Raw genomic sequence first — 24,245 nt, 5'->3', positions numbered from 1 at the left:
CCCTTTAAGTTGAACTCCATGGAGCTCTAATCACAGACCCAGACATGCTTCTTTTGGTTCCCTCTTCTCTAGTACTCAGTGACATTTAGCAACTTCAAGGCTGGGAATTACCTGCTGCTGGAACACAAGGATCTTCCTTCCCATCTGGAGGCCGTGGTATCCTGTGGGACAAGGAGGGGACAGCCACTCCAATTGCTACCTTCGTACAGACACCACAGGAGCTGTGATTGGCATCTTGACAGCAAACTGGGGAAGTTCACCTATTTGGGTAAGTGCAGTATCAGGGTTGCAATGCACATTTTTGATCAAGAATGGTGACGGAGCTGATGTCTTTTTAATTTAAACCCCAGATCTACTCAAGGCCAGCTTTCAATGGCCTTTCAATAAGTGAGAGGTCCTTCAAAAGGTTTATCAAATAGGTAAGTGCACACCAGGTCCCCCCCCTACCTGATCTATCTGATGCCTGACCTATCAACAAAAGGAATGTCATAAATAGTGGGTGATCTGACATCAGTTGTATTGATGCCATGATGATTTTTTGCCTTTTCTTTTATACCCCTTTTATATCTTTGTACAACTTCTGTACTCTTAGTGCTTTTTGCCTGCATTCTTGGACTTGTTTGTCAAGCTAGGAGACTTAACATCTTAGAGGCTTTGTAGTTAGGGATCAGTGTGCCCCAGAGCCCAAGGTCCTCTCCAGAACACATTCTGTAAACTAAGATAGAACCATCCAGGGGAAGGTTCCTTGGGGATGGGGGCTCATTTGAGCCTCTCATTGGGGAATTTTTGATAGATATGCTAATTAGTAAGGTCTACAATGTTATACCTGATCTTTGGGGGTGGGCATTGTGGTGTGAATTAAGGTGCATTCGACCTGGGAGTAGTGCACCTAAGGATCTTTAAAATAAATACCAAGGTAAAATCCCTTTTTCCCTTCTAACCATGTTTGACTTTTGATTTTAAGACCAGGAAAAGGCATCAGTATTTGAATTGGATTTTTGGAGTGGTAAAGGCATTAAATTCCACTAATGACCTCTGCTGTCATCTGGTCCTATATCACAGGTATCATTAATAAATCATGGTCATCTTGCTAGGCTGAGCCCTCTGAAGGCAATAGAAGTATTGGGAGAGAACTTTTCCAAGGACTGGAAAGTTCCAAAGACATCATAGGCCTTTGCATTTGAGTATGTGACCTTGTACATGAGATCATGGAGTGTGGTGGTCATTTTTTTTTGAAGAAATGGATATTTTCCATAATTCCCATTCTCAAGCAAATAATTTTATAAATGTCTACGCTCTATGTGCCAAAGGCAAGATTATGATTGGTGCCTTTATTAATAACAGCAAACCAGGAATCACAAATATATTTTGGTGTCTTTGAGAAGATTGGCTTGTCCTTTATGACTCATACAGGGAAAGTAAAGAAGATGATTTTCATGATAACAGATTTTTTTCACTTTTTTAATCCATTAAATTTAATGAATTTCCCTTGATTTTGCACTATTGAGATGAGATGCAAAAGACTCTCTCATGTAGGATGTCTTTAGAACAATCATTGGAGAGGAAAACACACCTGGAATGAGGGCAGGCAATCCACCTGGCTTGGTCTAGCAACAGTGAAAATCAATGAGTGTACATTTGTGGAGAAATGGGAAAGCCCAGACCTTAACCTCAATCAGATCACACTTGCTGTGTCCACCCCTGGTCCTTCAGCAATTGCCACAGCACAGCTTGTGTTGAACATTTTAGCTCTCAAAAGGGCCTGGATGCACCCAGGCTTCAGACTAGAAAAGATCCCTGTCCCGTGCTAAATCCCAAACTCTGCTGGGGAGTCTGCCTGGTCTGGGCCAAAGCTGTGCCAGGAATTTGGCCAGCATTATAACCATGTAGTTTACTGGGGTCCTGGTCTTAATTCTGTGTCCTGGCCCTGTTTAAATACAGTTCAGGTATAGATTGGCTACTATAAATTTAACTGTTGTGTCTAAGCCGTGCCAGAGACCATGTCAAGTATTTACCGAAAGAAGAAAAATGTTTTATTATTTCAGTTTATTAACAGTATAAATTTGTTCTTTCAAATATAAGAGTTGACTGCTTTTCAGTTTGCATATGCTGAATTGAACTGTCAGAGCAGCGTGGGCAAGCTCAGAGGATGGCATTGGTACCTTGGCCTCTGCTGTTGAAAACAGAGGAGATGACAGTCCTGGGAAGACTGGGACAGAAGTGATCTGACTGGCATATGTCCCTCTTGCATCACAGACACTTTCTTGTCCTTCTCTTGCCTTACTTTCATCTTGATTTTTATTACATGAAGAGTTTGTTGTGTCTCCTCATTTAACAGAGAGAGAAACAATCATCCAAAGTGCACGAGGGGAAATTTATGAAAACACCTAACATGTATAATTCATGCTGTGAACATTTTCTGCTAGGACTTTTATAGGAGTAAGATCAATAATTCAGTGTCGGGTACCTAATATCTAAGCTGTCAGTGTAGGGTGAAAGTTTGAAACAAAGCAAGCAGATTCCTGGCCCTGGTGTGAGATTTAATTTCTCTCCGCTGTGCAGGCTGAGAGGGTGAGGTTAATTAGCCAGCAGAGCAGACTCATGGCATGTGGTGGACTTTCCATCACTCAGGGTCCTTAGATGATGCTTGGCCGTCTTTTCAGGGAAATATGCTCCAGCTCTGTGAGAAGCTATTAGAAACCTCATGAGGCGAGATTCATGCTCCGTAGGAGGTCAGAGAAAGCTGCCACAATAGTCCCTTCTGGCCTTAAAACCCCACCAGTCCACCCACCGACCCGGAGAGGACAAGGCTTGAAGGTCTGGCCTGTAGAACATCTTCCCACATAACTCTGCAAGTTGGCTTTTTAAGAATTTTTTTTTTTTTTTTAATATTTTATTTACATTTAACTATATGAAATAATTAGCCAACAAATTAATCCCGTTTACAAGCTTTGTCGGATTCTTCAGCTGTCAGTCATGCCCGAGCCCGGGGCCGGCGTTGAGTCTTAGCTCCCTCCTTCATCAGACTTGGTCTCCATGGCTACAGGCTGCATCTGCTGACACCCTACTCTCTATTTACTGCTTAATTAAGAATTTCACGCTCAGCCCTTATCTGCTGCTAAGAACAAGAACACACTGTTAAGAAACTCCAAATTTAGGCTGCTGCACAAGGAAAGCCTTTCTTGTTGTCCTGACTGCGTGGAGCCTCTTTAACTACCCTCTTGGCAACTGCGCTGCCACCCTTCAATCAAAAATCATTAAATGGGGCAGAGATAATGAGCATGTAGCATATCAAAAGGAGGATGTTTGCTCGGGCTAAGGAGGAAAAGCTGTAAGGGCCTATAAGCAGCCGCCACTTCAAAGGGAGAAGGGGCTGATAAAGAGTCATTTGTTCCTGTTTGACTTATGTAAAAGGTCTGGTATGTCGCAGCCCCGTCTAGCAGACGCGGGTCCCCCCTCTCCCGGCTCGTGTGTCAGCGCTCGGGCAGCTGGGCGCAAACAGCATCAGCCCAAGCATATAATCACTTGACTCCAGGGCGACAATGGCCACTTGTAGGGGGTGGCGGAGGGAGGGCTGGGGGACAATGGCAAGACAATTATTGCAGCTGCTCGGGAGGGCCATAATTCTTCCTGCCCAAAGTCGGCGGCTCTCGCGGGGCGGAGGGGAGCGCTCCAGCGTATTAGTCATCCTCCAACTTTTGGAAGCACTTTCGGTGGGGTTTCGACAGCTGCTGGTGTACCACCTCTTTGCAATAATTGTACATTCTGGCAGGGGTCAACTCACTTTTGACCCTCTGCTTTTGTGCCCCTCAGAAAGCCTTTTAGGGCAAACTGTGGGGAAGTGGCAGGGGTGCATTACATCCAAAATTAACGTCGGTAAATACGGATCAGATGCCAGCTCATTCAGGAGCAGGCTCCTGAATTCACACAGCCTTTTACTCAGGCCTGCATGGGGGAGAAAAGGGGGAGAAGGGGAGGGAAAACCCCGTGACTGAGAAGATATTGTTATTCAAACGAAGCAGGCAGCTGAATGAAGCCACCTTGGCCAGAAGTTTGCATTGGGCTCAGGCTTTCTCCGTGCCCTCTTCCGTCCAAAACTGCCTGGCGTCCTGCAAGTGTTTGTTTATCTTTGGGGGAGAAAAAAAGGTCTGTCTAACACAAAAGGCAAGAAAATAGACCGTATGGAGGGGATTAAAGGAGTTAAGTTGCGCTGATGGCTGGAGTTCTGTAAATGAGGCTGGGGAGCAGGAGAATGCAGGGGGTGCTGAATGGGGAGAACTAATTGTAATGGAGAATGTTTGTGTTATGTGGGCAATGATCCTATTAACAAAGATAGTCACCGCTACCTACATACATGAAACTCTGTTAACCAGCCTCTAAGCCCTTTGAAAATCACCTTTTCAGACCATTTTAAAGGAATCTGCATCGAAGGACTGATTACCCCATGTCCCTGCAGGATGCTGGGTGAAGCAGAGACAGGGAGCTTGAAACATCCTGTGCCAGTCATTTCTACATCACCAGCTTTGCTTTGACATGATTCATAGTATCACTCTGATTTTCTCTGGGACACCCTGTGTCTTAAGAGAAATGACCCTCAAAGGTCACTGTGGACCTGCAACTGTGGTGTGACTCTAAAACACTCATGGGCTGTGGCTCAACCACATTTCAGGAGAGTGAAACATGATATGACCATGCTGAATCAAAAAAAACCCCACTTATTGTAACAAGGGTGGTGGAAAGAAACATCCCACTGGGACATCTGGGATATTTTTAGGAGAAATATCCTTTGTAAATTGCAATAATAACATTATGAGCTTTTTAAGTCTGTTACAAATTTCAGCATATGGTGCCACAGTGTGGTACTGCTCCTTGGTTAAGGACTCTGGGCAATACTGGAGCTGGCTAAAAACCAGAGAGATGTTGTTTCCTTTTTGTTCACTTTTGAAATGTTTAAACCATTTTCTTTTGGAATGAAACAAAGTGTTGGCTTCCTTCACCTCCAGATTTCTCTTGGCTTTTTTTTTTTTTTTTCCCCCTAAAATTGAAGTGCTAGACAGAAACATTATTGAAAACATCACTGAAAGGATTATCAAATTTTTATTTATCCCAAATACATTTTTCAGTAGACACAACTTTTATGGAGATGGGTCATCCTGCTGACTTTGCTCAAGCTACTCATGTGTGAGTTGTTAAGAGGGCCTGAGGCTCAACCTCGTTACTGCTGTGTCAGAAGCAGGTTTACAATTTCCATAGTTCTTAAAAAAATAATTTGATTACACTTATTGTCTTTTCTAGATTCCTAAAGAATGATCTCACTTCCATTAGGCTCTGTGGGTTTCTGTAATTGCTTTGTATAGGAGGAAAAACTCTCTTAAGAATATTTGTTTCTAATATTAAAATACAGAAAATAAATAAACACAGATATTTTCTGCAGCCCTATTGCTTGGGGGTAAAGGAGAATCCTAGGCGAAAGACATGAAGAATGGAGTTAATTCTTTACAGAGGACTGATTGTACAGGGATGAGTCTTTTCTTCCAGCCAGATAACACTCACCCATATCAGCTGTTTCACAGGGCCAGTTGACCAGGTGGGGGCTGCTCAGTGGCCTCCATGAGGTGAAAGTCAGTTCTTAGCAAAGAAGTGGCCCTTGTAATCACAGAATCATGAAATGTTTAAAGTTGGAAAAGACCTGCAAGGTCACTGAGTCCAACCTGTGACTGATCCCCACCTTGTCACCCAGACCAGAGCAGTGGGTGCTGCATCCAGTAATTTTTTTAGCAGTTCCAGGAGTGGTGACTCTACAAACTCCCTTGACAGTCTGTAGCAGTGCTTAACCACCCTTTCCAAAAAGAAATTCTTCCTGATTTCCAACCTGCACCTCCCCGGGCTTAGCTTGAGACCATTTCCTCTTGCCATGTTGCTAATTACCTGGGAGAAGAGACCAACTCCCACCTGGGTACAACCTCCTTCCAGGGAGTTGTAGAGAACATCGAGGTCCTCCCTGGGACTCCTTTACTCCAGGCTGAGCCCTGCCAGCTCCCTCAGTTGCTCAATTTTTGTAATAGACACAAAGAGACAAAACAACCAGGAGGGTGGGTGAGCTCCTGTCCTTCTGGCGTGGAAGCAGAGAAACCAGAGATTGTAGCAGTTGCAGAAATGAGATGATGAAATGCCCTTATAATCCTGCCAGGGTTGATTTTTTGACTATGTGATGTCTGCAGGAACTTTATGGAAATGACAATCTGCTGTAAGCAAGAATCTGTGTCTATCAACCCAAATATATATATATATATATATTTATAAATTGTATCTATCTATTTATATGTATATAAAATGATTTTCTACACCTCTTCTCCTTACTTCAGTGCCCCCATGAGATCATATTTCCGGGTATCTCCCATAACAGATCCTCACAGAGGATGACAAAACACCCTCTCCCAGGTTCTCCAGTTTCTGGAGGTGTGTCTCACTGTGTTGTTGATTGTGCTGTCTACAAAGTTTTGATTTCCCGGTGATGGATGTTAGCTCAATTGATATTAAATAGCATGGAGCTGCTTGTTATTTGTAAGTCAGGCTATTGGAGCCATTTATCCTAGTTTCAGCCCTTCCTAATATCCACAGGCAAAATTCCGAGTCACTGCAAAGCTGATAAAAGACTGAGTTGCTCCTCCTTCATGTTCACTCAAGGAGCCCTGAACCAGGAGAAAGTTACCAGGAGTATCATCCAGAAGGCCTATATTTATGATTCACAGCCCAAACATCCAGGAGGAGCCGTAATAAGGCAGAAAATTGATGAGCCTTATAAAGGTTTTATACAACTGAACCCTGGAGCCTTATAACTACATTTTGCCAAGAGTCACCTTAATTCAATGTTTACTAATGACGTCCTTCATCTGTAGTGCCTGTATCTCTTCCTGTCCTGCAAAACCCAGTGATAACGTACTCAGCAGCAAAACAAAACCACCAGAAGGACTCTGTCACTGCAGCCTTGATTAATCCCAAGGCCTTTTTCTTTCTTGATCAGTTTTTAGGAGTGGGAAAAGGCAACAAAACACCGCTGATTCACAACTGTTGCACTTTATATAAATTGATATTAATAACTGTGGAAGTTACAAGGACTTGGAGAATTCTGAGGAGAATTCTGTCCCTGATTCCTATGCTCACGTGAAGGGTATAAATAACTTACAATGGTTTGAGTTGTCATGCTCTGTGGTGGGATGACACTTCAGCTACGAGAAACTTTTATTATTGCCCTGACTCTGGACAAGGCAAAGATAAAGCTCAGTACTGAATTAAGTCTCAATGGTTCCTTTCTTCCCTGTGTAAGGGGATTGAACCCCTTTATGAGGTTTATGCACCATATTGATCAAGTTTTATGTCCCCTCAGGATTTAATTAGAACAGCTTTTCTCTGAACAATACAAACATCTTTAATTAGATGATTTTACTCTAGTGCCTGCAAAAGTAAGCAAAAAAAACAACCCCAACAAACCTCACAAAATATATTTAGGCAAAGAAGGATAGTGTCAAGGCTTGGTTGTCTTGTTTTTCCTAAGCCTATTTTATCAGCTTTGGCACCTGGTTTACCCTGTGTAGGCGAGAAGAAAAACCACCATAATCATAGAAGTGTGCACAGATATATTGTCTGAAAGCCACAAGAGCCATGTCAGAGACTTTAAATTAGCAGTTTCGTGTCATTTTTTCCCCCTCAAATGTTCACCTTGTGGCCACTCAAGGCATGATGCTGTTCAGTGTGAGCTCTGTGTGATGGTTTGGGGCAGATTGACTTGACTGATTTATGGATCAGATCCCGGTTACCGTTGGGAGAGAAGGTGTCACTGAAGAACAGGGCTGAGGCACCTGATTACTAATTAATCAGACATGAGAAAAACCTCATGGAATCAGTTTCTATTTAATTATGGAAGCCTCATTTGGCATAGGAGCATATGCTGCTAACTCAATCGAGTGCTTTCAACTGACATCAAATAGTAATTATCAGAAAGAATCAAGTTTTTTGATTATTCATACTAATTTATTGAACACTTAAAATTAATGAACCTCAGTTATTTTAAATTTGCTCAGTTGCACTGGGAGAAAAGGAGGGAGGTAGGGAAGGACGGGTTTCACAATTTAAAAGTACAGAGACTTGTTTAAAGATAAAATAAGTAAATTACAATATGGCATGAAATCCCATCGGTGGGTTGACACACACAGAGGAAAGTTCCAGGCATGTTCTGGAACCGAGGAAAGTTCTGACAATGGCTTCATTGATACAATTATTCTTCCCCCCCCCCCAAAATCTTCCAACAACACTTTAGGGTCACCATAAGGGGCTGGACAGAGGATAGGAGATTTATTTGTTTGTCAGAGTGTTTCTATTTTAACCTACAGTTGTTCCAGTCTGGTGACTGAAAGGAAGTGCCTTTATATGCCACTGAAGATGAAGAGGAGGTGGGATTTCAGCAGGGTCTGAAGCAGCTTTCTCCTGCTCCTCTTTGATTTGCATTATCCTGGCCCTTCTCCTGCTGACAATACATGGGCACAAAGGTTACCACTGTGATAATTGCTGCTGACCCCTTTTCACAGCAGAGAACACAGGGTCCCTGTCTACAGTCTATAAAGTCTGACTAATTAAAGCATCTCTTTCAGATAGCAGATTTTGGGAGCAAAAAAAAAAAAAAAATCGAAATCGAACTACAAAACAAAAGCTGTAATTCGCTGTTTGAGCCAGTCAATACATTATGCATTCAGTGGTGTGATATCACTTGTGTGAGTGGAACTGCTGTGGATTTATAGTGGGATAAATGAGATTCGAATTCCAGCCTAGAATTTCCGATTGCTGAATGTTTTCTTTTTAGCTGTTTCTAATGAGTTGTCTTGAGACCTTCCATATCTGTAAATTAAAGTGTGTTTGTTTAATCCTTTCTCAAAGCACAAAAAAAAGGACAAAAAATGCTTAGAAAACATGTATAGTTGCTCTTAAAAAACTGTTTTTGTAAGAAATGTATGTTGTTGTCAGAAATTCATGGGTAGCAATTGATTTAATAATTTTTTTGTGTGTTAATTTGAAAGGCCTTGCTTTAACTCCCTAAAATTCTCTGTGTTCAGTCACAGGAGCTGACTTAATTCAGGTCACACTGAAAGAGAAGGAAAGAGTGGCTTTACCCACCCCAGGTATGTGACGGTCTGTGTCAGAAAGCCTTGGTATGGGAGTCACACCATTTCTTTTTTATGTTTTTTTCAGGAGTAAATTGCTATTTTTCACTTCAATATTTTGAAAATCTATCAAGCCAACAGAGGCTCTTGATATTCATTGAAGCATTTCATTGAGCTCTATCTACCATTCTCAAGATAAATGTGTGATTCCACAGTATAAAAGACTATAAACTTTTGCTGGGAAATACCACAGCAGATCAGAAAGGTCATGGAGAATGTAAGAGACTACAGAGTATTTTAGTGCTCCATAGTCTGATATTACTGCCCAGTTCCATGTTGAGTCAGACAGAAAAATACACCAGAGACAAGGGAGACCTCTAAATTTTTATATTTTTTGGTACTAGCTGCCTTGCTATGTTGTGTATTAACAATAATCAATTATGTGGAAAAAGGGTTTAGAGACATTTTGACAGGGTGTTTCCCTCAGAACAAACAAGTGATGGAAAGACAGACCCAAACTTAAGGAACTCGACATGGGTTTAACTTCTGTGTTTCCCTGTGCTGACAACAGAGGTTTTTTTCTACACTGCAACATTACCGAGCTGGGTCTAGCCCCCAAAATCTAAGCATGAGCTTACTCCCGTGCTTTCAATCCCCAATCAAGCTTTCCTCAAGGAAAAGAGTGCCAGAATTCTGTTTACAGTGGAAGGACAGCAGTAGGTGCTTGCAGAGGCCTCCAGAGGGAGGCCCTGCCTGCGTTAGTCCAGGATTTACTAAACTTAGTGTGCAAGATTTTCCCTTGAAGGCTTTCCTTCCTCTCCTGTGGCAGAACAAACTTAAGGGCAATTAATTGATGGAGCCTGGCTCATTAGCTCTCTAAAATACAAGTGCAAGTCCAGCATCTGCATTTTGTGAACTCGGTTTCTCCCAATATTTTCCTGAAGCTAAGGCTGAGGAGTTTTCTTTTGGGTTGAGCTGAAAATGAAATTTTTGAGGAAGGAGCAGGAGTTTCCATGTGCCTTGCTTTTCCAAGGCAGATCTTGGTTCCCCCCTTGGAATGGGAAAACTGCTTTTCTGGGTGTTAACAAGGCTGGAAGAGTTGATCACTCGTTTAAAAAAATCTTTCATGCTTTAGGAAAGTATGGAAATTCCCATCTCTGGGAATTTAATCAAGCAGTTTTCTTTAAGCATGGAAAATAACATAAAGCAGTTAGTGGTGCTTCATCAGTGACAAAAGGAGGATGTTAATGTCACAGATGCTTGACTATCAAAGAAATGGTAATTCTTCTAGCTACAGGAAATGATGATTCTGTCTTTATATGTCCTGTTTTGTAGTTCCTTCTGGTGCTGTCTGGAAATGGTCACACCCAGAGACATGGAATGATGTGGGAGAAGGCTGGGGTGGATCCAACGGCAGCATCCCAGGCCCCGGGGAAGACGTCATCATCTTGCCAAGTACGTGAGGAAGGGCAGGTGGTTAACTTCTGTAGAAGTTCTGGGCTCTGCCTAAGCTGGGATTTATATTTGTGTCCCAACACGGGCTCCTTGGCACGGGTGGCCATTCCAGTGTGTGCAGGACCCCACATTTGTTCCTTGTCATGCAGACTGCAGTACAAAAATGTAGTTTTTGGAAGAGAATGATAATTCTTTTCCATTTTCACATACACACCAACAAAAGCACTTATACTGACTTTAAAGCTGGAATATGTGCAGGGATCTTAATTCAAAAGAGAATTTGTAAGACCCAGAACCACAACTCACACAGAGCTCATCTCTTGATCCATCTCTCTCTGTGTTTTGTGCAAGGATCATAATTTACATTTCTGCAATTGCTTCACCTTCTGTTTTATTTTCCTGTTGCAATTCCTACTTATCAATGGTAATCTCTCAGACCATTTGCCATGGATGCCTCCTAGACATTTTAGCTTATGCCTGTATTTCAGCTTGTATTTCAACCTGAGTTACATTTAAGCCCCAGCTCATCTTACAACATTACTGCATGAAAACTGGATTGTAATAAATATATTAGGGAATTTGCAATAAAATCTGGAGAAAAAACTTGTGATAACCATTTTACATAAGAGCTGACCCTCCTTTGATCAGGAAGCTGGACTACATGAGGTCCTGAGGGCCTTTCCAGATATAATGATTGAATGATCCCTTGAATATTGTTTGATATGTACCTGAAATATTCTGGAACCTGATGCTGTTTCCCTCTCATTTTTTTGAAAATAGTTAAGTTTCTCTACCTATGACAGCTCCACTTCTGGAAATGTGGATAAAAATGCTTCATATCTATTCCTCTCCCACCTGGTTTTGGTTTATGGATTTTGTGGAAGGAAATGTTTGTGTTTGTATTTGGGTATGGAGCCTCAGTCATGGTTAGGGCTTCTCTGGCCTGTGTCATTAAAGAATATATATATATATATATTTATGTATGTATGTATATATATAATTGCAGGTTACATTAAGAATTATGATCCACCTTCAATATATATTTAGATTAATCTTCAATTTTCTGATAAATATTAAAAAAAACCCAAACAAAACAACGCTGTACTTTTTAAAATATTACTTTTCTTCACTTTTGGAGGGAGCTTACATTGAGCTGAAGAGTAGGAAAGGTTGGAGTTCAGGGAGAATTTCTTCATGAAAAGGGTGCTCAGGCATTGGAAGGGGCTGCTCAGGGAGGTGGTGGAGTCCCCATCCCTGGAGGTGTTCATGTCTGGATGTGGCACTCAGTGCTCTGGGCTGGGTCACAAGGTGGTCACAGGTTGGTCACAGGTTGGACTCAATGTTCTTGGAGGTCTTTTCCAACCTTAATGATTGTGTGATTCTGTGATAACCACCAATAACAGCCCATGACTGTCGTATGACCAGAACATTCCAGTCTTCAGCATCCTGTGTCAGATGCAGGTATGAAGAGGCACAGAGGTAAATCACAATTTACACAGAAGCAGAGAATAACAAATGAATAAATAAATAGGTTTGGCTGAGTATTTGGGGCTCTGTTGTTTAGATCAGTTCAAGAGAGTGGAAACTGAAGGATGTTTGTGATGCACAATGAATAAAACTCCTCTGTGCTTCCTGCAAAGGTGAGGAGCTGGAGCATGGCCAGAGAAGGGCAGTGATGCTGGGGGAGGGTCTGGATCACACTCTGAGACACACAGTGGGATTCCTGGGGCTGTTCTGTTCAGGGCCAGGAGCTGGACTCCTGGTGATCCTTGTGGGTCCTTTCCAACCCAGGTTATTCCATGATTCTGTGGTTCTGTAAAAAAATCTCTTCGTTCCCATCACTAGAGTAAATGTGTGTGTTGGTTGATTGCAGAAGCTGTTCTCCTCTCCAGTGCCTTTCTGGAATACTCCTTCAATTTTATCCCAAGGACAGAAATAAGAACACAAACACAAGCTGTCTATCACACCATCTATTTTGTTGCATGTTTGTCTTTTCTGGTCATCCTCTCTATTTTATTTCTGCTCTCCCTCTTCCTTCCTGCTGGTTTGGAGGTGCTGAGACACTCACTGGCATTGGAGCCAACAGATACAGTGTCTTAAACTGGAGTCATGGTCCTCACCAGTGTGATAAGGGAACTGGATTTGTTGCTCAAATAAATGCATTTTAAATGAAGTTAGGCAAGATTAATTTTCTGTCCATTTCCCATGCTTTGCTTTGCTGCCACAAGTGTTCAGGTTCCACTTTAAAGGAAGTCAGCCCCTTGCTTGGATCCGAAATCTAAAATGAAATCAGAAATTTTAAAATGTATGTTTAATTGTAGCATTTTATAGATGTTTCCTTTCCCATTTCCACTGGTTTGTGCAGACCCTGCTAAACTCAGAATGACTCCAGATGGCTTCAAAAAAGTGAGAGTTTGGTCTCATGAGAAAGAATATTCTACAAACCATCCTAATTCTGTGCTGCTATGCACACCTAAATAAGTTTTTGTGATTCACTCCTGGCAGGATGCAGCTGTGTCTTAGTCTTTGCTGTCTTTTGGTTACTTAAAATTCTCTTCTGCGAGCCATCCACAATGATTTTCTGGTTGAAAGCCAAGACATGAGCCTGCTTCTGGTATTCTGTGCATGACTGGCTTAGTCCTATAAGCCCCCAAAGAACAGTTTTAGAGCCAGAAAAGCAAATAATACAAGCTTAGTGCTCGTTTCTAGTGTGAAGAAGTGCAGGAAAAGACTTTGGTCTGACACTTTGGTCTGACACTTTGGTCTGACACTGTTGAAATCTTTGACTGAATGTGGATTCCTAGAGCTCACTGGAGAACTGGGGCACTGCCTAAATTTGGCTATTGAAATCTTCAATTTGCTTATTTAACAAAATAAGCAAAATTGCATCATTAGGGCCACTTCATGGGCTGGACTCACGAAGGTTTGAAAAGGTAGAAAATACCTCTCTTAGCAAAATATACATATCAGAAACAAGGTTTTTGTGTTTTTGCTGGGTGTTTGCTTGACACCTAGAGATCTGGCAAACTTGAAAATTGGGGTTGTGTACTAAGTTCTTCCTTTTTTTGACCTGTTTGACTTCACAGACTCCTTAGTACATGGATGAATTTCACTTGTAACAGAGGTGGGTCCCTCATGTTAAAGTGACTTTTAGTGTTGGTGTGTTGCTACAGTTCTCATCAGTGTCTGTCTCCCCAGTGGATATGAGTCTCTTCCAGCCTGATCTGGAAATCCTCAGCTCAGGCTGCCACAACTTGAGCTTTTATCCCTGGAGGTTCATCCTCCAGAGCCACAGCCATCCCACAAAGACCTCTCACATGCATCAGGCTTCAGCAGCCCCAGCACCTTGGAAAACAAGCTGCAGGAGTTTAGTCATGCCATTCCAGCAGCCAGCAGTGGCATTAGCTTCCCAAAGCCCTGAGATTTGCAGGGCTTTGGTTTATGGCTTTTAGTGTGACACACTCCTGATGCAGTGTGCCCTGGGTGGAAGAAGAATGTGTTATAATTCCAAGCACAGGAATGCTGTTTTGAAGGGTATTGATATGATATCATGTAGCCTCTGGCAATTTCTATCTTCTTTTTTTTTTTTCCTTTTTTTTTTTTTCCTCCAGTAGTGGAATTCACTCTGTTCTTCATTTTCTGATTTTGATTTTCTTTGAAGTTTTTCCGTTTGAAGAGATGAATGCTGGAGTACTGTATCCCATATAATAGCTCCTCTGTTGTGCCTGATTTCCATTCAATGGCATGCTATGGTGTTTTATGCAGCAATGTGGCTGATCAAAGGCATTTTGTGTCATTGCTGGAGTCATTAGTGACTTCTCAGTATTGTACATCTGAACATTAAGACTCTGGCATACCTGTGAGCTTTTTGTCTGAAGAAAGTGTATGTACAATGAAACACTGCCCTGTTTTCAGGCTCAAACTATGGTTTGCTGAAAGTGGTTTCTTGCCCTTGTATGAATATTTTCATGGGGAAAAACAGCTCCAGTTTGCCTTTCTCTGAAGGTAAATCCTTTGAGCTGAGTGACCTAAAGTTTATTATTTTAACTGCTAAGTCATATCTCCCTCTACGAGGTAAATGAGTGTATTCTGTAAGGAAGTTGCCTTTGAATCTGTTTGCTTTCCTCCTCAAGAGTGGAAGGATTTTTTTCCCTGTCAAAGGAGTGTTCTGTTGTTTCTAGAGAGCAACATTTCACCCTCTGAGGACTTCACACCCAAATCATCACACCCCAGAGTGCTGTTCTTTTAAACTGAGGAAACTCTATGTTTGCAGAGATATCTCTGAGTGGGGGAATTTCTCACTCCTGTGTTTCAAGGCTCACACACATGATGCCACAGTTACAGAGCAGTCAGCATTTCCTTTACAAAACCTTTTTTAGAAAGATGTGCAACTCAGCAAAAATCTCTGTTCTAGACTGAAATGTGACATATAAATGGCATGCCTGGGAGCGCTGCTTCTTCTCCTTGTAAAAATGTTTCAGCCTGTGTTTGATGAATATACTTACGGCCTTTGTCAACTGCAGCTTTTTGCCACATTCTTGAGCTGTGATTTCACAAACTAGATTCCCCTTCTGTCTGAGAGATACCATTTTAGCAACATCTCCCCCCTTATTCTCCTCTCTGTTTCATATCCTCACATCCTGAGCCTTCCCTTCACAGCTCTGCAGGGCATGGGACTGTACCTGTCCTGTAAAGAAATTATAGATAGGAGTCTCTTCATGCCTGTAAAAACATATTAAGTACTAACAGCATAAGATTTAGGGGGAAAAGAATTGCACTTGCTCTGTGTAGACTTACTTCATCTGAATGCTGTGAAAATTTTGCATTCTTGAAAGATGTTTCAGCCCAAGGGTTCAGGGAATTTGTTTTGGGATGAGGGGTTCAGGTTAACCATGGCTTGCTGCTGTACTTGGTGTAGTCCTTGAGAGCAGATGTCCTGGGCTTTCAGGGTGCTCATGGCCAGAGAGAAAGGATAAAAAGACAGGGGGAAAAGGAAGAGGTGGGGTAATTGAGTCACAGGGATAAAGGCAGGAACATGTATGTAGGAGACAAACAAGTCTGCAAGCAGAGCCACAACTCCAGACCTGAAAACACAACCTGAAATAAAATTTTCCTTTCCCTGGAGGTTGTGAAACTTCCAGGTTGCAAAACTAAGGAGTCAAAAACTAGGAAATGCTACTATTAAAGACAGCCTACTAATATTTTCTTTCAATCTACTGAGAGTACAGAGGTAGGTTTTCACAGAATCATATTGATTATGTTTCCTGCAAACAGGGCTTGGAAATGTTCTTAAACCTTTGTGCTAAGTAGTTTGGGTTGGCCCCTAATTACATGATTTTTGGGAAAGGACTTTCTCTGCGTACCCATTGTGTGGGTACACATTTGTGTTCCCATCCAAAGCAGTTGCCAGTATCCACAGGCAGAAGTGAAACTGTCAAGCAGCTGAACCACTTCCCAAGACACTTCATGGCTCTTATATTCCACACAAAACTGGTTTCAAGTGTCCCATTCTCAATTCTCAAGTCACTTCCCATTGTCCACTCTGTCAAAATCCACTCCAAAAATATGCATGCTCCTTAATCTCTCCTGTTTTGTATATCTATGCCTTGCAATAAATGCATATGAGAACAATGAAAGTCACAGAAAATCTCTGTGTAGGGTGGGGTTGTCATTTTGTTGAAATTTTTTTTCTGCAATCTGTTTCTATGAAAGTCATGATTAGATCATATTACTGAGCCCCTTGTTAGGGAAACACCTTTCTTTTCCTGCTTCCAGGAACACCCAGTGACTGAGAGCTGCACCATACCTGGACACTGTTCTCTTGCCAATAATGAAAGGGGATGGCAACCACAGTTTCAGGACCAGAGCTGTTTTCCAGTACAATCAACTGAGAAGCTCTTAGTGACATCCAAGAACATTAGATGGGCCCTGAGGGTGGAGTTCACCTCTGTGCAGTGTTCTGGCTCTAAATGATCCACCATTTAGATCCTTGCTCATCTCCTACTTGGAGCACTTAAGGGGCATTTTAAAGGTTCCCAGGCTGCAGACCTGCAGCTTTAGGAAGCAGCAGTGATGTTGCCATTGTGCTCAACCCACAACAGTCCCCACTCCGTTCTGCAATATAAGAATATCCCCCTTGCTTTCTCCTTAAGGGTCTGAGGGAATGGTGCTTCTCCTGGTCATTGTTAACTAATTTTAGAGGGGAATATGAATACAGAATGGAGGAACTCATGATGGACCTGGCAGTGGTCTCACAGGTCTTTTCCAACCTTAATGATTCTGTGTTTCTATGAGCTCTGGCTTCCTGCAGGTTGTGTTGGTGTAAGCAAAGCTTTCCTCTTGGATGGTGAGGAAGAGGTGGGTTTTCATATACAAAACCCGGGAGAGCAAATCCCAGCTGCAAAGAGGGAGAAGCAGTGACAGGGAGTCAGTGGAGGTAGCTCATGGTGTGTGGCTGCAGTTTGTCACACTGATCACTGCTGTTGACAAATGGGGGACTTGCAGGCCATTTGCACCCTGAAGCACTTAGCTGATAGTGTTGGACTTTTTTCACTTCCTAGAATCCCAGAATGGTTTGGGTTGGAAAGAACCTTAAACGCCATCTCATTCCAACCCTCCAGCCGTGGGCAGGGACACCTTCCACCAGACCAGGTTGCTCCAAGCCCTGTCCAACCTGGTCTTGAACATTTCCAGGGATGTGGGATTTTTTTGTTCTTGTTTTTGTCAATTCCATGAGGAAAAAATGGGAAAGATGGTGAGAGACTATTCACAAGGGCCTGGAGCGACAGGACAAGGGCAAACGGCTTCAAACTGAAAGAGATTAGGTTTATATTAGATATTGGGAAGGAATTATTCCCTAAGAGGGTGGTGAGGCCCTGGCACAGGTTGCCCAGAGAAGCTGTGACTGCATCCCTGGAAGTTCAAGGCCATATTGGAGGGGGCTTAGAGCAACCTGGGCTAGTGGAAAGTGTGGTATGGAGTTGGAACGAGATGGTCTTTAAGGTGCCTTTCAACCCAGGTCATTCTGTGATTCTATGAAAACCAATCTGAATAACGCAAAACTCAAACCAAGCTGAAATTCTTCACCACCATGCCACACTTTTTGGCAAGTACTTTTGGCAGGCTGCCATTGGCCTAAACAACTCTCTGCTTTGTTTCTCAGATAGGACCATCCTGGTGGATGTGGCTCTTCCCCCTCTGAGAGGACTCTACATCCTGGGGACCCTGGAGTTCCCCAGCAACGCCAGCAACGTCCTGAGCGCAGCCTGTGTCGTGGTGCTGGGGGGTGTGCTGAGAGTGGGTGAGTGAACAGCTGATCTTTGGGATGCCTGGGGTTTATTTCTGCTCTTGATAGGAAAAAAAAGTATGGAGAAAGACTTAGTATGTCACTATACACCTGCTGCCCAACCTAATGCCCCGTGGCTGTCTGGATATCTGCAGTTTGGACCCCCAGAATTCGTGTGAAGCATGATGATTATCCACTGGAGCTAATTACCTATTCCTTTAACAGCAACACGTTACAATTACTGCAATCTGCACCTCACTCCTGGTGTCACTGTGGCAGAGATTTTATCTGATAGGTGTAAAAGCCCTCCCTACTTCCTGTGGGGTTGCTTTATGAGACAGTAATTCCTCAGGGCAGGACCTGCCCTAGTGTTCAGGCAGTGCCTGGTGAATATGAGCATTAATAGGACACTTTGTGTGACAGAAGTATTTAAAGCCAACATAAACAGAGTCATGGAGAATCCCCATAATGCCTGGAAATCCTGCTGTGGTGTGAAACAGCTGGATTCAGCACACTTTTTCCTCTCATCCATCTGTACAGATGAGCACCAGGACCACAGGAAAATACCACCTTGCCCCTACTTCCAGCAGTTTCACAGTCCCCAAAGTCACTGGGGCTGTTCCACATTATTTACAAGAGACAGGATGGGTGTTTTTCAACTCTGAAGTAATTACTCGCATAATTCCCTTTAAATATCAAGGTTTCTAAAGCCAGGCATTATATTTACTTACAGGAATCCTTAGGACGCTGGGATCACATTGTTGATCATTTCTTGACCTTTCTCAAGATTGGATTCATGAACTTTAAAAAGAGAATTTTTTTGTGTAATCACCTCCTGAGGAAGTCTGCTTCAATATTTGTTTGTTGTTAATCTCAAGGGACTGTTTAGTTAATACAGTACTGGCCAAAAAGGTTATTTTGCTGTCTTGTGTTTTTCTTTGGAAAAAGAGGTTGGAAAGCCTGATCTGGGAGGTTAAAAAATATATATACTTAAAAGAGTGTCAGTCAGTTCTTACTTAGACTCCTTTGCACTTTAAATATGGTTTCATATTGGTTTTAAGAAAAAGCATGTGTTCATTGCTAAAAACACTTATTAAAAAAACATTGAGGCACTTTGCTGCACAAACTCCCCTCCAGCACATCTGTGAGTAGTAATGATATTAAAAACCAAACAGGTATTTGCAGCTGCTGAGTTGCAGTCCAACGTCTCCTGGAGAGCTGTCCTTGTTTCAGCTGTGGGATGATGGGTGGGTAGGGACTCTGCAAGTTTCCCACATCTCATACTGGCTTCTCTGCCTGCATTTAGAGCTGGGAGTGCCTTCTTTTTTCTCCCTTCCCCTTTCTCTTCCCATGTGTTCGAGGCCTTACGGTAACGTCTTGGAGCCCATCTGTCCAATCCTGCCTGTTCCATGCCTGAAGGAAGGGTTTTGAAGCCCATCTGTCCAACTCCACCACACCCTAAAGAAATCCTGACACAAAATAGATAATGAGACAGTTTAGTAAACAGATTTAATAGATGTGGACATCAGCGTTCAGCATTGCCTGAGCAGGATCTCAGGTTGGCATCACATGAGCCAAATCCCCAGGTCCTGCCTTGTTGTGTAATTTCTCCATGCCCTGTTTTCAGTGTAGCAATCTTTGGCCACATGCTGTTCCTTCTAATTCCATGGCCTGGGCCTAAGATTTTCTGGTAAAGCTAGAGTATTTTGCTCCCTTAAACTCCTAGAGAAGAGTGACCAATTTAGAAATTCATCTTATTTGGGTTTGGTGTCCTCCAGAGCACTCGGCTTCTTATATGCAGAGAAAAAAAATATCAGAAAGTTAAATCATTACCAAAAATACATAGGAACTGAATGATGATGGGAAATATGTAACAAAGGAAAAAAAATAGTGTAAAATCGGAGTTTATCAACCATAACAAGAACCTAATTAATTTTATTGAAACAATAATTTACTGGCAAACTGGGATGAGAAAATAGTGATAGCTGGGAAATCAGAATTCTTGGAGCACCCTTGACCCTACAGGGTCCATCCCTGCTTTCCTCTTTAATGTATGATCACAATCCAGTGTGAATTATGATCAGTGGAAGATGTGAGATGATTTAAGACCAACAAAGAACTCTGTCAGAACCCTTGGAAAACCCAAAGTAAAATGTGTGGATCTACTGCCACAGGAATTTCTGTGGGTGCTCCTAGCCCTTCAGTGTTGTTGGATCCAGGGAAACTTTCTGATTACTTCTACTTTCATAGTCCTACCTCTAAGATAAGGATTTTATCTTTTTCACTTTATCCTTCAAAGTCTTTTATTTGATGGTGACGTTTGCAATAGAATTCTAGTTACACCATTTATTTTTGTTTCTCTGCCCTATCATACTGTAAAAATTAGCTATTTTTCCAGCTTGTAAAAGGAGAGTTTGAAGTTCAGAGAGTAAACAAAGTGCTAAATACCATTAGCACATCTGTGTCAAAACAAGATAAGAAATGATGAGTTCAACATCTCACAGTTGTTTTTTCATTCTCAGCTAGGATGATTCTGTTCATTTTAACCCATAAGCATTAAAACTCAGATGATATGTGCAGAAAGTGCCCTGTTCCACTGCTGAACAAAGCCCTCAGCTCCCAATAAAGCTGAGGAAAATGCTGAAGTTCACTTGGCACACATTGATCTGCTGGACTCATCCTGAACTAAACTGCACTTAGCTGCTCTTTGCTGGCAGGCTGCTTTTGCTTTTTATAGTAGAGCTCTGCCAAGTAATTATCCAGATAGGATTTCTCTTTTTTACTTTCAACTTGTCACATTCTTTCTTTCGCATATCTCGTGATGGCTGCTTGTCAGTCATGTCACTCATTGGAGGCAAAAAGCCTAAGGACATCATTAGCTCATGGCTTGATTATCTGGAGAGGGAACCCCAGACAATTCAACTGCCTCTTATCTTGCTTATGGTAAGAGCTCTAATGCATTTACTCCCCCTTTTTTCCAGGAAGAACCCCCATACTGACCTGTCAAAGGGTAAATCGGTGTATTTCATTAAGTGGCCATGTGTCAGCAGTGAGTAAATAACAATAATTAGGGTACCAGTGAGTTTCACCAATTCATGTCTTTTCCAACTTCTCCAGCACCTTTGTTGCGTGGGTCCCATCTTTAGCTGTGGGCTGAGTCCCACACTACAGTCACATATCATCCCTGCACAGCTGTCCAACTTGCATGAAGAAGGGACTCTGTTGGTGTAACAAGATGTATTTTCATTCTCAATCACAGGAAAAAAAAAGTGGTTTGAAAAGTTCATTGAACCCTCTGCATCCCCTTCAGAAAACCTCTCAGCATCTGTCTGTTGTCTTTTTACTCTTTCCAAGCAACTCAGTATTTTTTAACTGATTGCACCATGTAGGTAAGAATTTGGCTCACATGTTCAAGGCACCTGAATTTAGGTGAAATGTGGACATCAGCACATGAGCTTCTGTTCCAGTAGAGATCTATTCAATATAGCCAGTGGAGCCACTGCAGTCAGTGGGACTGGTAGATACAGGTATCTAGAGAAAATCTACACTAAGAAACCTGAATGTAGGTATAAGATTCTCCCTGGAAACATGCTTCAGTTGCCTAATTATAAAGATTTTCTATTGTTCTGGGCACCCTTACGTTGTCTCCCCCTGCCTGCAATTTCTGCTTAAAACCCCCACTGTTCAGTCATTTATCCCTGTGTTGTATCTGCCAGCTTCCAGAGAGGATTTGGAGGGCCCTGGGACTCAGATCCCACCCTGCGTGTCCCACCACTTATTCCTCAAACATTCATCCTGCACTTCTGCCTGTTGGTTCCTACTCCACAGCTGTGGAGCTGTGGAACTGAGGAGTTCTGAAATCTTCTGGACATTTGGCAGAAAGAGGCGACAAAGTGAGGTCTCCTTGTCTGGCTGCTTTTCCAGCTGCTTTCCAGAATGCAGCCTGAACACCTGAAGGAAGCTCCAGAAGAAGAACCAGTGGTAGATGACTGTCCAGCTGTGTATTGACCATGAGTATAAACTCCTCAGGCTTTCTAGTGACAATATGCCACAGTTTTCAAAATAGCTGGGTAGTTAGAGTCCAAGAAGTTTTGGATTCAAGAAACAGAGATAGAGGAGATGGTCCCAGCAAGATACTCAGCAAAGTTTGTTTGCCAGTGAAGGGAGGAGATCTTATCTCAGAGATTTCGTTACTCTTATATGCAACAGCTGTTGCAGAGTGTCATGCTATGGAAAAAAAGAGAAGGCTAGAAGGGAGGAAACACCCACTGTTCTAGGAAAGAATTGAATGGGTTTTGCTATGGAACAAAACCCAAAATAATACAGCAAAAATCTGTCAGGAAGAACATCTGGAATAGAACTGAAATATGAAAACAATGGAAAATGCTTTTGAAACTCAACAAACTAGATCCAGACCACAGTCCAAAATAAATGAAAATCTGGACAGAAAAAACATATCTCTATTTCTGTTCTCCTTTTTTCCCTCCTTTTTTCCCTCCTTTTTTCACATAGTAGGTTTTGTCCTCTGCAGAGGGTAGACCTGTTGAAGGATTATGAACCAGCTGCAACCACCGCGCTAACAGATCCATGTTACAATCCCAACATTTGGATCTCACACTTCTTCAGGACAGTGTGTAATCAGTGGTGAATTTATTAATAGCACAGGTTGTTTATAAACACAGGATTATCCTATATGATTGGGGGTTTTTACACTGTGTAGTGCAACGGGAAGAACTTGTGTTTGAGGGAGCCCAGCCTCTGTCTTTAGTGCCTCCTGACCTTTTCTGCACATCTCACCAGACATTTCCGCCAGCTTTTGGTAATTTCCAGGTTGCAAGCACCCTTTTTTCCTGGTTCTCTGCCATCAGCACATTATTATCTGACTTTATGGTCAATTAGGTTGCTCATCAAATTGCCAAGGCTTCCAGCAGGAATAGGAGCATGAAGTGGGATCCATTCCTGCTTGTCTTGTGCTGGATGGGGAATTGGGCAGTTTGGTGTAGTCTTATGTAGGACTTGCTCACCACAGGAAAGTGGGACAAGAAACCTGAAGTTTTCACATCCAAAGTCCAAAGAAGGACATTGAAAGCCCAGATCATTCACTTGTGTGTTGTAGAGATCACGATTCCTGTTGTTTATGGCAAGATGATAGTTTTAACAGGGGGAACATATAGAATTAGGGGGTTAACAGGCCACCACACCAAAGTATGTATCTGAGACCCTACTCAGCTCTTCCCTTAGTTTTTCTTTCTTCTCCATTCATTTCCAGAGAGATCCTTACCTTTTCAAGACCTCTTGCCTTATTATTTTCAATATTAGAGAATCACAGGATGGGCAAAATTGGAATGGATCGCTGAAGGTCATCTAATCCAACCACCCTGCTCAAGAAGGGTCCCCTAGAGCATTCTTCAGGTTTTTCCTAATTCTTCTTTTCAAAATTTCTGCTGACTTTCCTAGACCATCCCTGTAATTTTTCTCCCCATTTGTGTCAGTTTGTCTGCTTACTTTCAGTATCTTCACACAATTTGGGTTCCTAACAAAACGTTGAATTCCATTGGGTTTGCAGAACCAGACCTGCTTGAGTCCATGTCCCCATTCCATTCACTTGGGTTGTAAATCAGTGTGTGCCATGTTCCTGCTGTACTTGTGTAGTTTATTAATCACAAAGTTTTGTGCTTCTAAGTCAAGTGCCTTGGAGAAGCCAATTATATGATATCAAAGCTATTACCTTTATCAACTAGACCTGTAATCTCATTAGGAGAAAATAACAAGGAAGTTTCACAGGACCTTTTTTTCTATAAAAGCAGGTTGATTGGCATTAATTATATCACCCACCTTTAATGATTTATTAATTGTGTTCAGAGTTGGACATTCCATTTTTATTTATTTTCCCCTAGAATCAGTGTCAAGTTGACAGGCCTGTAATTACCTGGGGCTCTTACTTTTATCTTTGTTTGAAATATTGGCACAATATTAGCTTTCTTCAGGGGCTCTCAGACATTGTGAGTGATCCCAAAATTATTGAAGAGTCCACCTTAATTGTCCAATGTGTTTCCTGGAAAACTCTCCAGTAGCACTTGCATTCAAGTTACTGAAATCCATGGATTTAAACCCATGGAAATATTGATGACAATAAGCAAGTATTAAGCCTATTTTTCTTCTAAATATTCTTAAAAGAAGTAGACTTTTTCTACTCATTCATGACTCCTGTGTTCTTTTGTGTCATTTACCATTTACAGTTTCCAGCCACTGAAGAATTTCTGTGAATATTATCTTCCCTTCTTAATTTTATTTTCCATTCTAAATAGTTTTATTATGACCTTTGTTTCTCACTCTGGCTGTATTTTTGA

General features: G+C 42.1%; 1 protein-coding gene across 12 annotated transcripts in view; it reads left to right on the top strand.

Annotated features, from left to right (window-relative positions):
- PKHD1 (PKHD1 ciliary IPT domain containing fibrocystin/polyductin) overlaps positions 1 to 24,245 on the top strand; it is a 252,139-nt gene that overhangs the window by 132,234 nt on the left and 95,660 nt on the right. For all 12 annotated transcript variants that reach the window (XM_069011802.1, XM_069011801.1, XM_069011797.1 and 9 more), the window contains 4 exons: positions 73 to 268; positions 9,108 to 9,173; positions 10,491 to 10,610; positions 17,773 to 17,910. In XM_069011802.1, coding sequence (XP_068867903.1) covers positions 73 to 268; positions 9,108 to 9,173; positions 10,491 to 10,610; positions 17,773 to 17,910 — 520 coding nt within the window. The remainder of the gene's footprint in view (positions 1 to 72; positions 269 to 9,107; positions 9,174 to 10,490; positions 10,611 to 17,772; positions 17,911 to 24,245) is intronic.

This window comes from Aphelocoma coerulescens, chromosome 3 (genome assembly GCF_041296385.1).
Source record: "Aphelocoma coerulescens isolate FSJ_1873_10779 chromosome 3, UR_Acoe_1.0, whole genome shotgun sequence".
Classification (NCBI taxonomy): Eukaryota; Metazoa; Chordata; class Aves; order Passeriformes; family Corvidae; genus Aphelocoma; species Aphelocoma coerulescens.
This window is presented reverse-complemented; position numbering and strand designations above follow the sequence as displayed.